Below are 16,320 nucleotides of genomic sequence, written 5' to 3' on the forward strand. Positions count from 1 at the left end.
TGAGTCGTTTAATTCTCCTCTGAGAGTTGAATTACCAGCCGTAAAAGCGAGCAGACACTTCACTCTGAACACAACAGCTGACATTCTCATTTTTTCACCAATATGCTTTTAACAGGCACATCAAATCACCGTTTAAACTAATCCATATGTTCAGCTGCCAAAGGTCTGTGGCTGTTTTACTGCCGAGAACACGAGGCAGCTCCAGCTTGTTGCTGTTAGTTTTCTGCTCCTGAGACACAAAGTATGTTCAAGTTTAAATAAAGTGCCTGAAAGATGTGATTACACAGCATTAAAATGAATGATGCAACAACTTCCTAAATGACTCGGTGAAACAAAGCTGAAGCTCTGATCGGCCTCAGACCGATGATTCAGAGCAGTAACTGCACATGTTTGGATGATCTGTGAATGTCTGAGGATGATGTAGATCAGTGGTTCCCAGCAGTCAGTCCACAGTCAGATGGATTCACCTACTCCTGTGTTGTGTATATAAATAAATATTGTGTATGTATATTTTTAATTTAAATTGTAATTTCTGTTGTTTCAAATTAGTCAAGTTATTCCACAAACCTCCCACAAGCAACTGCAGAAGTTTCCCCTGATCCATCATCTGAGAAAGCAAAGAGCTCATTTATTTCTAAAGGAACAAGACAACTAAACATAGAGGACAGGGCCCCGTGGGGCCCCAGAACTCTAGGGGCCACAAAAGCTCAGGGTTTACAGTAAGTAGCTGGTTTGTACAATTGTAATTGAAATTCTGTGTGGAAATACACACAGCATCAAACAACATGTCAGCTAAATTTGACTGGGGATGTGCACCATTAAAAATAACTGACATGAAAAGTCCAGCTCTGCTACCTGAGCTTTAGGCTCCCTGCCTCAAAGTCTGTTTTAAGACCATCATCACTTCACTTTTGTGCTTACATGCTGTTCGTTCCTAAATGAATGTTTGGGTGTCAAACAGACTGCGCACAGCATGGGAGGACCTGTGGGTTAATAAGGAGCCCAGCAGTTGATTTTTCCCTCAGGGTCCACGGGCAGGTCAACCTCAGTGCTCTGTGAAGCAGCAGTATGACTGAGAGACATGGACTCACCCAGCTGGACAAAACCAGAGGTTATAAAAACACAGCTTCACCCACTGGTAGGAGACAGTCTCTGGCAGCTGACTTTTTAAAGACCTCTTTAATACTCGTGAGCTTCGAGGACAGATTTTCCAGCGGACACTTCACTTTCTAAGCTTTCTTGTATTGTCTCTGTTTAAAGCTCTTCTCTTTAATTAGCTCGCACAGCTTAGTGTGTGATATCAGAGTCAGCACGTTCAGAGAGATCAGCTGCTCCTGTTATTAAATTCCTAATGAGAGTCACTACAGAGACTCTGATGTCAGACAAGGACACTTCCTCTCATGGCCTGAACAACATGAAGGTCCAACACATGAAAGAAGCAGTCACAGTCCATCAGCTCCAGGTGTCATGACAACTGTCCTTTTACATACACTGTATTTGTTTATATTTGACCATGTTTTGGTTGTTTCGTGTTCAGGTCTGCCTGCACTCTGAGATCCACCAGCGTTGGTTTCCATTAAACAAACATGATACAGATGTGTTTGAGCATCATTCTCCTCTGTCACAGGAAGTAGTGCAGCCTCCAGGTACAGGCTCCTGTCACCGTCCAGCTTTGTGTGGCCTGCGAATGCAGAGGGGGGGCGGGGGGCAAATAAATGCTGTCCCCACAGTTGTGTTGGGGGGAGGGGTGGCATTCCTACATCCCTGAAACAGCCCAGCAGCCACAGACAGCTGGACAGGAACCAGCTGACCGGTTGCCATGTGAACGCCTTTCTTTGCTTTCATCCCAAAACAATTGATGGTGACCGACTCAGTGGCCCTTTAATCCACTCCTCCTCTGACAAAGCAGCAGAGTCACAGTCTAACCTCAGATCTTTGTTCAGCCTGTCTGAGCCGTAGCCGTCGGCCACAGCTTACGCTTCATTACAGTCCTGTTAGCTGATGCTCGCTGCCACCAGACGGTATTTCATTCTTAAAGTAGCTCTCTGAAACTCTGGGTCGTATGTTCGCTGCATTAGAGCTGCCAGCTCTGTGTGACATGATACACAAGTTTAACATGACAAGAACAATATTCAACATGTAAGGATTTTAACAAAACAGAAAAACAACATGAGAGTAGAAGGAGCTCATCCAACCTTCTCTCTAAAAGGACGATTCTGAAGGTGTGTGAGGAGCTGGTTCATCATGAATGGATTAGAGAACGAGTCTAATGGGCACAGGCCCGTAAGGTTTAGATGATTCAGTTTGAAATTACAAAATGAACAAAAAGACCACAAAGAGACACAAGAAGACGCAAAACAACTGCAATGAGACACATCTCTGTCCGTCTGTGAGTTTTACTCCTTAGTTGGAGGAGTGGGGGCCTTTCACATGTCTACGTCCAGGGACCCATTGTCTCATAATCCATCCACTGGGTTAATACAACTATAGTTAACAACGCAGCTAAAATTCTTTTCTCCATCCTGAGCCTACAGAGGTAAACAGTAGAATAAGCACAGTGCTACAAGCTATTCTATCGACTACTATTTCCCTGTGTTTTTCTATCATTAAATGATGCCAGTGAGAGGACAGGGTGAAGGAAGACTATTGAAGACTATAGAGTATCGTGGTGTTCACATGGAGAAACACGTGAACCAGTTAATACCATCTGTGTGAGAAAGAGCCCTTCCCACAGTGTTACACAGCCAAAAGCTGCCCTCACCCATCACACTGAGAGAGCTGAAAGCTGCCGTGTCCTCTTCCTCACGACACTCAGTTTATGATGATGACCATGAGTCAGGTGACCACACACAGTAACAGAAACCAGGAAAAGCAGTGAGGAATAATCCTGTCCTCACCGCGGACTCTCCTCCTTCCCGCCGAGAAGTGATAATGACTTCTTGATATCATCGACGAGGTGTGAAGCTTGGCATCACACGTTTGAACGGTTTAATGTGTTTTCCTCTTTCCACATGCAGAATGTTACCATGGCAACGGCCTAAACTGTCAGCAGAAAGACAAAGACTTAAATGAGATTAAGGAAACACAGATCCACAGTGGATGGAGACAGAGGAGCCAGGCAGTGAGCACACAGAGATAAAATATGGATGTTTGGCTTTACATTTCCAAATGTGAGAGTGAATGAATGCGAATTTCCTGACCATCCACATCTGAGTCAGTATTTGTAAAACCCTTCTGATGAGTCTCTTCGCCTTCATTTGCATCTCAGCAGGGTGCAGAGAGTGGAAATGTCTCCTGTGAGCAGCATCACACCTTTAATGACCACAGATCTTTTTCTTTCATTTCAAATAGTGAAATTTTGCAGCAAAATGGATTCATCCCAGTGGAATCCCAGTGGAATCCCAGTGGAATCCCAGTGGAATCCCAGTGGAATCCCAGTGATCAGTGGATCCGTTCGGAAGGGCGGAGAAAGTCTGTGCAAATTTTGAATCCTGTCGTTTATGGCACAGTTAGTGCTGAGCAGTTTCTGATGAATCACTGTGAAACAGGCGTTCACTTTAACCTTAACCCAGTTTTAATTTCCTAAAATTAACCAGAGGAAGAGTCGCTGTTGCCATAGCAACATTCTGTTTGGATAGTCACAGAGTCAACAACTTCCTCCACCGAAGCCAACAAGCCTTTATCAAAAACCACAAGCTTTTCCATCCACAGACAAACTGACCCACGGCTTCACACTGACAACTCAGTCACTGTGAGACCAAACAAAGCCCAAGCTGTTTCCACGTCTCAGCAGCTGACCGGTCGTTTCCAGCTGATATCATAAACACAGCTCCTATACAAGCTTTACCTCCACTTGTGAGTTGTTGCTGACAGTTGGGTCAGACAGGCCACAGGGTCTGAAATGTTGATGTAGGTTTCCTCTGTGATATAATCAGGATTCTACAGAAACTCAGACAAAGTTAAAGGACGAGTCTGATGCCATTCAATTGTTTTTTCATATTGTTATCAAATCCCATGAAAACACTGAAGTTAGCAGCGAGTTACTGCGTCTGTCGACATGTTCTGACTTCCCTGCGCTGTCTGTGTACACACACAATACGTTCACTGCCGGCTTTAGTCATTTCATTGAATATGTTGACAACATACAAAAGAGAAACTCTCTGTCGTGTCCTTAGTTTGTGCCAATATTTGAAGTTTCGCATTAAAACCTGGTTTTCAGGACCAGTTCTGTTTTTATAGTGAGATTTGGAAATACTCAATATTGTTGAGAAAGATGACCTGATAAAAATCACATGATGATCATATGATAAACCAAAACTCTGGTTTCTCTGCTGTTACTTCCCTTTAACTGATGGCAACTTACCACATATTTTTTTTTTAAATCATCAAATGCCATGAAAACACTAAACACGCAAACTTTGAAAAATGTCAATCTTCAAACGAATGTTGGTGCCTCAGTCATTCACAACTTTCTTCATCAGATCACTGGAGTGTTCATGCTTGAAAATATGATTTTTTTTTACTAACACACTTTTTAGAAAAGCACTAAAAGGCCTTTTCTCAGGTTCTAGTTATTGTCATTAGTCCTGAATCATTCTGGATTTATGTTATATCCTATAATGTCACCAGGGATGACTGCCTTCCAACAACCTCATTCACACAGAGGAGTGAAACCAGAATGGTTTCCACAGCTGAGCCTGTTAAAACCTCCCCCTGAAGGTCTTTCAATCATTTTCTCAGACCATCGATATTTCTTAATAAATTCTTTCCTCGTTCAGGCAGCAGAGCATGAAACTGTACGAAGGTCTGTTTTTCCCCAGAAAAGAAGAGCAGAGTCAGACTTTTCTCATAAAAACACCATCCCATGTTCATCAAAAACACGTGTCTAATTTGTCTCGTTCTACTCGTTGTAACCCGACATGGAATTAAATGTGGTGTTCAAGTTTATTTTCTGTGACTTTGATTTTGTTTCATCAGCAGATGAGATGCTGCTGCTCTGTTTTTAACAAGCCTTTCTTATGGTTTTCAGCCTTCACGTCTTTTTATGAAATTAAGTTCAAAACAGCCACGTTCATTTGACTTGTAATAGATTCCAGCTCTGCGTGTTACATAAGACAAGAGGGTTGTGATTAGATGAAACTAAGTGAAGCAGCTCCTCTTGCTGTGTTTCATTAAGTCAATTACAAGCTGCTGACATTTCAGGGATTTCATGAGCGAGCGGATCTTTTTGAAGAGCACATGAAAACTGCTCTGGAGCTTATTAGCCCAAATCATCAATTAGCCCAAACACTTTGTAGTTAATGTTCAAACGCGGTGCAGGAACACAGGAGTGTTTGTCCGTGTGCTTGTTTACTCTTTGCTCCTTAATGCTGAACTCTCAATCTGCTGAAACATTTAACGGTTAATGTTCAACACTCCTCCAAAGACCGAAACAGAAACACAAGAGGCTGTTAGAAGCAGTAAAAGTCAGCTTGTGTTTACTCTGCCAGGCTGAGCTCCAGTGTGCTTTGACCTTTGACCTCACCCATCCCCCCATCAGCCAACAGACTGCAGTCCTCCACAGAGCGCCTCAGAACAACAGTGAACTGCTGCCATGATTATTTTTCACCCGCAGTGAAAACTCAACAACACAGGAGGTAACTTCTGTTACGATCAGCGATGTCAACGTAGTTTCGTTTCTCTTCAAAACTTTCCTGTGTTGCTGCAAATTCAAAGGATGTGCATCACTACTTCACTTATTATGTAAAACATTTATCTAAAATCTGATTTCCTTTTTTTTTCTTCCTCCACAGTCTCAGTAACCAAGTAAAACAACATGAAACAACAAGTGTGATAACGATGGGTCCTGTCGTGGAGAGTTTAGTCGTGCTACAATTAATTACACCTTCAAATGTGTCCTGTCAACAGTTTAACCAACAGTGCTCGAGGTACATTAAAGCTGCAGGTAACCATAGCAACAGCACTGATGCTTCAGGCTCTGTTAGTTTTAACTGCATTAGTCACGTGCTGTGAACCAAACACTTGGAGTATTATTATCATCTTTACAGAGAATTTCCTGAAAGTTTCCTGGGAAGAGCAACGTAGGGAAAATAGAAAGACATATTAAGCTTTTTTGTGTTCGGGTTTAAGCAGTTTGTTGATTTCCAGAGGAATGTCCTCGCTCTATTAAAACCCATATAAATATCCATTTAATGCTGGAAAACATATTCTACATGTTAAGTGTTACGTTTCCTGTAAATTTACACTTACATCGACCTCTTTCTGGGAAATTATAGAAAGCTGCGGGACAAAGTGAAGTAAATCTTTATGGGACTTCTGTCTGGAGATGGAATTTTGTCTTCAGAGTGTGGAGCCAAAATTCAGACAGAAGGAAGAAGGTCTGACCAGAAGCAGCGACTGCACTGCGACAAGAACGTCTCTGTTAAGCAATTTTCCACGTCAGGCAGTTACAGAATTTGAAACGTTGCTGTCAGGGACACTAAACATCACATGTCACTGCAGCAAACAGAAGAGCCTCTGACACAGGAACACTTCACATTTCAGCGTGTATTTTAAGTAACAGATGAAGAAATAATGGAAACGAGGAGGAGGAGATCCTTCTCTCTGACTGGAAACTACATTCTGAAGTGATTTAGCTGTGCCAACTCAAAAAATTCAAGTAAACCAGAAACAGAAAACCAAGCCAAAGACATTTAACAAGAGCTCTGAAAAGCAGGTGAAAACAAGTCCTCTGACAAAATGGCCGTCGGTTTGAGATTTCAGAAGAGATTCAGGGTCTGAAGCTCCTAAAAAAACAAAGCTCTCTCAGGCTTTGTGGAGCAGAACTTATCTCCTGTTGTAAACTCCACACCTGCAAAGGTAATGGATCAAAGTGTTTTAATAACTGGGGCACAGGACCAGGTGTTCAAAAACAGGCAATAAAGCCATTAGACAGAGAGAGGCTCATTAACACAATGTGTGTGTGTGTGTGTGTTCATGCAGTTTAGGTAACCTGGTTATATCAGTTTTCTGAAGTATCCTTACTTCCTACATTGTGCTTTAGAGGTGAAGTTTCAGGTTAATCTGGTTTCATCCAGTAGGTTTTCTTATAACTGGATCTTGAAGCTGTGAAGTTGTTCGCAAATTTAGACCCACCAGCAGGTATCTGCACCGTGGCCATGACTTAAAAACTTGATTTGGGGGATTGTGGTGCAGAGGTCTGAGCTCTGAGTGTCGTCTTGTTTTCAGTGTAATCAAAGTCAAAGGACCAGCAGCAGCAGATGGTGAACATGTTGCATGCAGACGTTAGCATTTAGCTCAAAGCACTGCAAAGCTGCTAGCTTGGCTGTAGATATGTTTAAAGGTTGCTACTGTTTTAGAGTTTTTAACCTGTTGTTGTTTTATAGCTTTATTATTTACTTCATAATAAAAAATAAAAAATGTCCACATTTAATCCACACATTATTTGTTTAGTGCTACTTAGCAAATATTAGCCTGCTAATATGCTAAACTAAGATGGAGACCATGGTGAATGTCACTGTTAGCACCATGTGCTGTGATTCACCCAGTGATGTTGGACTGTGCTGAAAAGATTGATGTATAATTGTAACAGCATTACCTTTGTATGTAATTCACCTCAAATATGTGTTAAAATACTACATATTAAAACAAAACAGATCCACAAAAGTTAAAAATAAATATCACATGAAACCAAATCTGCTGATTTTTCACTGACGTTATTTGGAGTACTTGATAAAGTAACCCAAGAATTATTATTATTATTATTATTATTATTATTATTATTATTATTATTATTATTATTATTATTTGGAACTGTGTTGAGTGCAGAGTTGTTTGTTTACTCATAGAACCTGTATGTCTATGAAAATCCTGAAGTGCTTCCAGAGCAGACAGTGTTTTCAACCATGACAGATCAGCTCTCTTCCTGCGTTCCTGTAGGTAAACGTGTTCAGGAACTGGGACATAAAGAAAGAAAAAGTTATATCTAACAACTAGTTCTGAATTCTTTTTGTAAATCAGAGCAGTAGTGTGGTAGTTCCAGGCTTCAGACACAACAGAGAAAACTCAGAGACAACAACAGATAATGTCAGAGTCTCTGGAAAGCTGAAGCATGGCAGAAATCAGAATACTGAGATGATGAGTGGGAGGAGGCACAGAGAGCAAACAAAAACTGGGGCAAAAAAGAAAAAAGTCTGATTTCCATCTGAAAGACGTTTGCCCTGGAAGAAGGAAGCCGTCTCTGTGTGGCTGCTGGGCGCTGACTGGGCAGGGAAGCTGCAAGATCCCTCCCTGCTGCTCCACTTTACCAAGCCCTCATCTGCCCACTCTGACTTCCAGATAACCCCGACACTCCTCTGCACACGCCAACATCAAAGTCACAACCTCAAAGCAGAGGTAACTTATTCATAATCCAATACAGCATTAATCTCCCATTCATCCTCTGTTCTTTGGTCTCTGGAGGAGCAGAGAAAATGATTAATAATGACTGAAGAGTGGGAGCCTGAGATCATTACGTCAACAAATATCTGTAACATATGATAAAGAATCTAATGCTGTTCACCAGAAAAAAAACTCTGGAGGTTTTAACCCAAATTCAATGTAACATGAACTGCTTACATTTTTCCAGTCTGTTCAGTTCTACAGTCTTGTAGTTGGGAGGATGGTGGGTTTAACTCTTTCAGGGGACTAAGTGAGTGTGTAAACTTTGATTAGAAAATATGAAACAAATATATTTCCTCAGTCACTGACTTGTTTTCAGGCTCTTTCCTCTTCACCTTTCAATTATAAATCACAGTTAGTTAAATGAATGCTGCATCAAGTCAACATTTTTTTTTATCAGTCTCACATGTATGATCATCACAGTTCTTAAATAAATTAAAGAGGCTTTTGAATCCTGACTCAGGTTCAGTCACTGCTGTTCCTCAGCTTAGTGCTTCAGCTGATGAGCTGATTGTCTTCACCTGGCTGCTCAGCTGCACCTGGTTGGTCATTAGTTTGTCCTAGTGAACATAAACCTCAGCTTTGGACAGCACTCTGTTTGATTCTCACCTGTGGCATGTGTTGTGTGGGTGTCTGTGTACCTGGTTACCTAATGTCTTTTTATTTCACCAACCTTGAGTTCCAGTTTTTAATTAAATGAAAAATAAAAAAACAAAAACAAAATGAGAACAAACCAGAGACCAAATCTACAATCACTTGTTTTGAGACTTATTAAAGGGCCTTCACTGAAAACTAATATACATACAAATGTACATAAAGATTTTTTTTTTCAAAGTAACCCTTGACCCCAAAAACCACAACCCCTGGGATTCTGTCAGCTGCACCGTGAACAGAAAACACAATCATGCATGTTTTGGTTTTTGCTACAGAAGATGGATGTCCACTGGCAGCCTCACTGAGCTGCTGTTTGATTATGCACAGTCTGACAGGCCTCTTTTGTCATCCAATGAAATGCATAATTCATCTACCCTTTATAAGGCAGGGAGCAAAAAAAAAAAAAAAAAAGAGATTAAAATTTCCTTGGGGTGTGCACACGCGCGTGTACTGGAGGGAAGACGAGTCCTGGTGCCAGGATGAATGGTGTGGACTGGTAGTGTTGGTGGCTGGAGGAGCCTCTGTGTCCCTGAAGGCCTTGTCTCCATATAGAGGCATGTTTCTGCTCTCAGACTAAACTGCAGCAGCAGGGCGACACATTCATCAGTCTGCTTCTGAACATATCACAGCACAGAGGGCGTAAACCAACACCAGCACAGCGTCTCTCACTCACTGCCTCTGGCCAGCACCACATTTTACAGCCACACATCCTCATAGTTTTTAGCTCAGAGCTCGAGCTGATCCACTTTCACTGCATTCACACAAGAACAAGAAAAACACCTCTTTTTTTTCTGACCTGGGAGAATCTACGCGTTATTCCACGGTGGTTAGCCTTCGTGCTAACCTAGCCACACTGAATAAAGAGCCTAAAGTAGATAACTTTTTAAAAAAATCAAACATTTCTCGGTATCCATGCTGATTTTATTTTCTTTTTGTTTTGTTTACTTTGAGTACACTGAATTTTACTACTCAAGCCTTCTCAGAATTATTCTGCAGGAAATAACTGGGACACAGGTAGTTTGAGTGGTCACAGATCAGGTGGAACTGATAGAATTAATGATCCCAGTGAAACCTCAGCAGTGAGCCAGCATGTCCAACACCAGGACCCAGGAACTGAAACACCTGCAGCTGTAATTAATGTCATTAGTTACACCTGTGTTTGACAAGTTACTGTCTGCCATGAGAGAACAGTCACTTTAGTGTTTTTACTGTGAACTGAAATCACTTCAGGTGTAATTCTGTCCAGTGTGTTTGCAGCTCGGCTTCATACCCCACAGACGAAGAGGTGTGTGTGTGTGTGTGTGTGTGTGTGTGTGTGTGTGTGTGTGTGTGTGTGTGTGTGTGTGTGTGTGTGTGTGTGTGTGTGTGTGTGTGTGTGTGTGTGTGTGAGGGGGGGGGGGGGTGTGGCACTGCTGCTGTTGTATATTGATGAGAAAACAATGACACATACCCATACATGCAGTGCATACAGAGTGTGGAGGAGGCAGAACAATAAGAGCATGGCCTATATATGCCAGGGACACCCGAACAAAGGACGGCTTATCAACCCGCTCAACACACAACAACAGCTGCAGGAGCAAGAGCGAGCTGATCCACCAGGGACAGCAGCCTTCACCATAAACGTCCTACACACTCCCAAGTCCCAACGTGTTTCAGGAAATCAGAGATGTGAAGTAACAGAGTCCATGTACTCAGACGTCTAGCTTTACCCCTGCTGTTTCAGAGGGATGGGTTTTTTTTTTTATTGCTCCACATTTATCTGATAGTTGCACATCACTGAGGGGTGGGCAGTTCCAATAAATCTGATTCCATGTCATTGATCAGGAGAACATATCAATGGACTGGACCTGTGTTTTCATTACCATGAAGTGATCTGAAGTGAGAAATGACTTGTTTAAAAAAGGTTTGAGTGCTAAATGACTGTGAGCAACCAATCAGAGAGTCTCTTCTGGGTTCACTCATCTCCAGATTATTCTAAATTATTAAAATAACCAAATTGCATTGTTTTTATTCAATAGCAAAACTAAACTCAGCTTGTCTTTGTTCTCATTGTTTTTACTTTGGCCACTGGAGAAAGAAATCTGATGGCACCACGAGGCAACAGATTTCTTTACTGGTATTGATTTTGTGTTTCTAACAAGTTATTTGTTTCCCTAGTTCCTTTTATTTCTCAGTGATTTAATATTGCATTTCCACAGTGTTGGGTCTGGTGAGAAACAGATTAAAGGAATAGTTTGACATTTCGGAAAGTATACTTGTGAGAGGATGAGAAGATCAACAAAACTCTGCTAGACACTAAATAAGCCCATTTCCCAAAGCTGTGGACCAGCAGGTCTGGACCTGCTCTGTATGAAAAGTCTCCTGCATTCCACCGTGGGTTCACCTGGGCAACAGGGGCTAAGACTGAACTACACACATGTAGGTTTAAGGACATGCGAGACTGGCATTCATGTTTTTCCACGAACACTGGAGCCACAGGAGGCAATAAAAAGACTCGGGAAACGGAGCCGTCTGTTCAGGTTGACAGCATTTACACTGTCAGCTTATTATCTTTAATTTCTGCAGCGACTGAAGCAGCACAAAGACACGCTGCTCTGTAATCAGCAGTTTGTTTTACTCCAGCAGACAGACTGTTCCTGCTTTCAGCAGATAATTGGAGAGCTGAGGGAGACACCAACAAACACCAGAGGGGGAGGAGGAAGGAGAAATGGAAGGAGGTGGTCAAATATTAATCGAAGCTGTGACAAATATTAGAGACTGGTGAGAACCACAAGAACCGTGTGTTTGCACATCAAAGAACAGTTTTTATTTTATAAGAGAAGAGCACAGACTGTCAGCCTCTCCTCAAAACCCTGATCTTTACCTAAGGCCAGGATCAGGTCGGCTCGGTGAGTCCAGTCCTGGGATACGCACGCTGCACGCTCTCATGTGCACCCTGACAGGTACACAGAGAAGGCTGTGAAAAACTGTGTATGTTTTAACAGTCCAGCGTCCCACCGATGGACAACCGTGCAGGATTTCCCTGAAGTCCAGTCTGACTGTAGAAGCATCAGGCCAGAGGGAAACGGTATATTTTTATGTTTCCTTTGGAGGAGTTGTTGTTTTGAACCTTACGAATTCACAGCTTCTGTGTTCAGTTGACAAAAGTCAGATCTGGTTTCTGTGGACACCAAAACTGTTCCTGCGACATAAACAAGGACATGTTTCTCTGGAGGCGGTGTTTATTTGGAGGCTGCTGGTTTTATAGGCCACTGGTGTAGCTAACTGTGCTGTACACATGTGGCCTTCAGAGGATTTTCAAGCAGCAGCTTCAGCATGTTTCAAACTGACAAATGGGTCAAATGAAGAGACAGACGTTACTGTACAGGCTTCACATGGAAGGACACAGCAGGGTGTGGGGGTTTTCCACCTAACACCATTCAGCTTTCCAAGAACTGAGCTTCAGCTAAACCTCAGTGGCACTGAACACAAACTCAGACTCAGGAGATAAATGCTGACTGAACAGTGATTAGCTGGTGGTTTTATCATTGATGTGCTGAGTGTTGTTCTGTGTCAGGCTGATGGAAAAGATGGCCTGTCTCTAGGCTTTTAATATTTCACTCTGTAAACAACATTTAGTTTTAAAGAAGATGACAGAGTATAAGACACTGTGGAAAAGTTTGAAAGCTTCAGGAAGGGAACTCTGTTGTTCGCTGAGGCTGGACTAGGTTGGTTCGCTGTTGCCATAGTGACGGGTACACCTCAGACGACAGGGCTCTTTGTTCTTTTTTTGTGTGTGTGAGAAACTACACAGTTTTTTGGGGGGGTTTGAGCCGTTGTCATTAAAGAGCATCAAACATGAGGGATTTCATGAAACAGTAACAAGCAGGTGAAAATAACACACACGCTGGTTTTTCCTGCTTAAACCTGTTGAAATGAAATTTCAAACAAATTGAAAACAGCTTTTCCTGTTTCTGCCACGAAGTGAAGTTTGTATCTGTGTGTGAGAATGAGCCATCAGATAAAACTGGCTCTGGAGGGATATAAAACTGACATCGACAGTAATAACGTAACGTAATTTTATATACCGGGAATTAGACAGCAGCCACGGGCCATCCTGGATTCTGATTGGCTGGGGGGTGTGCATTATTTTTAGATAACCTCACAGATCTCAGAGCCTATTGTGTCATTAATCCTCACAGATGTAAGGTTTTAGTTTCAGCTGTTACCAGGCAACATCCTCTGCTACTGGCTAACATGCTAACATTTATTTTAAGCCTGAAAAATCTCGTGCCAATGAAATATTCACATTTGAAGGTTGAACTGCCTCAAAAAGAAACATGGCTCTACAGCCGTGCTAGCAGCTCTGTGAGGCTGTGCTCCGTTACAGCAGGCCTGTGATCTAAATGCTAATAACAAGCTAACACGTTGATCTTCAGAAGTCAGGATTATTTTCTCTATCAATTAAATATTCATGTTTGAGCAGCTGGAAACAAGTTTTCTCACTGGTGCTTACTAATAACTTAAACAGTTAAACATTTGCTTGTTATTTATTTATTCAATCAGTCAGTCGATTTATAGTCTCAGCTCCTGGATCACGTCACGACAGTACAGAAGGATGAAATACATCCAGTAAATACAGAGTTCACTGTGATGGATCACCGAGCTCAGATTCAACCACTGAAAACCTCCGTGTGTCTGAAAATGGTTGAAAGTAATGTGAGATATTTCATGTGATTTGTAGCAGCTGTAGATTTGTGCCTTACATGATGAGGAAACAGGCCTGTTCTGTCCAAAAATACCTGCAGAGTAAGTGCTACATTAATAAAAAGTAGTGTGGGAGAATGAATGGTTCTGAGGACAGAAGCCTGACACACTGGTCCAGTTCGAGCACTGGTTTCCACAGTAAACTCTGCCGTGAAGCAGAATACACAGCACTGCAATGCAGATAAATAAATTTCACAAATGAGCTCTGGCTTTGCTCCAGATGTTCACTTCATGTGCAGAAGATTCAAACAGAAATCTGTGCTGAGGCCTTCTCAGTTAACCTTCTGTAAGGAACTCTGTGACCTTTTGACCTCTCTTTGATCCACACCAGAGTGTATCCAGAAAAAAATCAGACAGGTCAGTTCTCAGGTCCTTTATCGTGCCAAGCTGTTTGTATCATCCACTTCCTGCTGCCAGTGTAACTTCCACCATCATCACTTTCACCTCCATCACTTTCACCTCAGCCACATGCAAATGAAGAACAGACCCAAATCATGGATTTTAAAACTTTTAATATTCAAAAAATACTTCAATTTGGCTTCTCTTAGTACATAAACCACCTGGATCTCCTCCTCTATTAATACAGTGTAGTTTTCTACTGTTTGTTAGGAAATGAAAAGTGCAAAGTCGTGGACGCTCTGTCCTCAGCCCACCACACAGAGGAAAGGCTACTTCAATGCTCCAAGAAAGAAACAGTCTGCGAAACATCTGTGATCAAAGACTGATAGTACAGATGTCTGTTTCCCCTAAACACAAAAGAGCAGGGGGCACAATGACCCGAACCACGTGCAAAATCAAACGTGTGTCCACAGCACATGTCCTGTGGACGGACATAAACAATATCAGTCCATAAAAGTCCTCAGGGAGCAGCAATGCAGGAGCCTCTTCAAAAGTGTGTGATAAAGCAGCAGATAAACAGGCCAGCCTGTTTCTCCTCCTCCGTGCTGTAGGTCTGAAGAGTCATTTCAAGTTTCTTTAGTCTTTTTGGTTAACCTGTATTTATATCCTGCAGCCGCTGAGGCAGCCTCCTGTGTGCAGAGCATCAGTCAGCAGGGCTTCACAGCATCAAACAGCTTTAATTCAAACTAAGGATGTAAAAAAAAAAAATCACTGCAAAGTAAACCTGTGGAGGGCAACACTGGCAGAACCCGGATTCCTTACAGCAAGTGAGACTAAGCGTGTCCACAGACTCAGCTGCTGTTACCGCTTCTTCTTCTGCTTTAAGGATTTCCTCCTCTTCACTATCATTTCATACAGTTTGTCCATGCCCTCGTGAAGTCCCTCGCCGATAATAGCACACGCGGGTTGGATGTGATAGGTGGTGGAGGGGGTGAGCTCGTGCAGGGCCAGCTGCTTCTCGATGTCCGCCACAGGGAGGGACTTGGGCAGGTCCTGTTTGTTGGCGATGACCAGCAGCGGCGTCCCCTGGTTCTCCGCAAACTTGGTGACTTTGTGCAGCTCAGTCTTGGCCTCCTCCAGCCTGTCAACATCCACAGAGTCCACAACGTAAATGATCCCATCGGTGCACCGGCTGTAGGACTTCCACAGGGGCCTCAGCTTCTCCTGGCCTCCCACATCCCAGAAATGACAGCTGATGCCCTTCGCGGTGCCGTTGCTCAGCTTGATTTTCTCGGTGTTGAAGCCGATCGTAGGAACCGTGTTGACAAATTCGTTAAATTTGAGTCTGTATAGAACTGTGGTCTTCCCTGCAGAGTCCAACCCCAGCATGACGATGTGAAGAGACTGGAAGGCAGAGATGTTGGAGAAGCTGTTGCCCATTTTGGAGTCTTTGTGTTTGCAGCTGCTGGAGGGTTTTATCCAGCCCCTGTCCTGGTGCTCAGACCGCGCTCACTGAGTCCCGGGCTGACGGTGTAAAATTCCTCAGGTCGGGGCTGAGTTGGTGCGCAGGCCCCGGTGCGCTCTGGATGACTGATCGGCTCTGCTGTGGCCCTCAGCAGCAGCGGGGGACGCGGTGCGCCTCGGCAGGACGCAGCGCGCCGTTAATTAGTATTCTCCTCACACTCACACCCATTCAGCGACGAAGACGCTCCGGAGTTAACTGGCTCCTTGGGGACAGTGTGGACGGTGTCAGCGCTGGAAGGACAACGATGATCAGCAGCCGTAACCGTCCCCGTGTGTCCTCTGCAGAGGTCCAGTCCTCGCCTCAGTCACTGTCCCTGGAAACTGCGCACAAACAGATTCACCTCTCAGGATTCTGACTGCGCCGGGAAAATGAAGTGCACCGAAAATTCGCCGGTTGGCGTCTGACTCTCCTCTCCTGTCCTCACGGTCGCAGCAGCTGCACTGTTGTGAGGCTCAGAAAACAAAACCGCAAAACAAGAGGCAGCCCCGCTACGCTCCACCCCGCCGGGACATGTGCCAATGAGGCTGCGAGCGTCCGCACGGGCTGCTGTGGTGATCCGGCTCCTACAGACACACAAACACTACAGCTGCAAGCTGCTTCATCTGCAGCGTCGGGTT

The 16,320-nt window shown here is 43.4% G+C and overlaps 1 protein-coding gene across 1 annotated transcript; it reads right to left on the reverse strand.

The window, feature by feature from the left end:
* Positions 1 to 13,764: 13,764 nt before the first annotated feature.
* On the reverse strand, positions 13,765 to 16,228 carry LOC121194148 (ADP-ribosylation factor-like protein 4C). Its single transcript, XM_041056793.1, has one exon. It carries the CDS (start codon positions 15,616 to 15,618, stop codon positions 15,040 to 15,042), a length of 579 nt encoding a protein of 192 aa, XP_040912727.1. The 5' UTR covers positions 15,619 to 16,228; the 3' UTR covers positions 13,765 to 15,039.
* Between the last annotated feature and the right edge of the window lie 92 nt (positions 16,229 to 16,320).

This window comes from Toxotes jaculatrix, chromosome 15, assembly GCF_017976425.1.
Source record: "Toxotes jaculatrix isolate fToxJac2 chromosome 15, fToxJac2.pri, whole genome shotgun sequence".
NCBI lineage: Eukaryota > Metazoa > Chordata > Actinopteri > Toxotidae > Toxotes > Toxotes jaculatrix.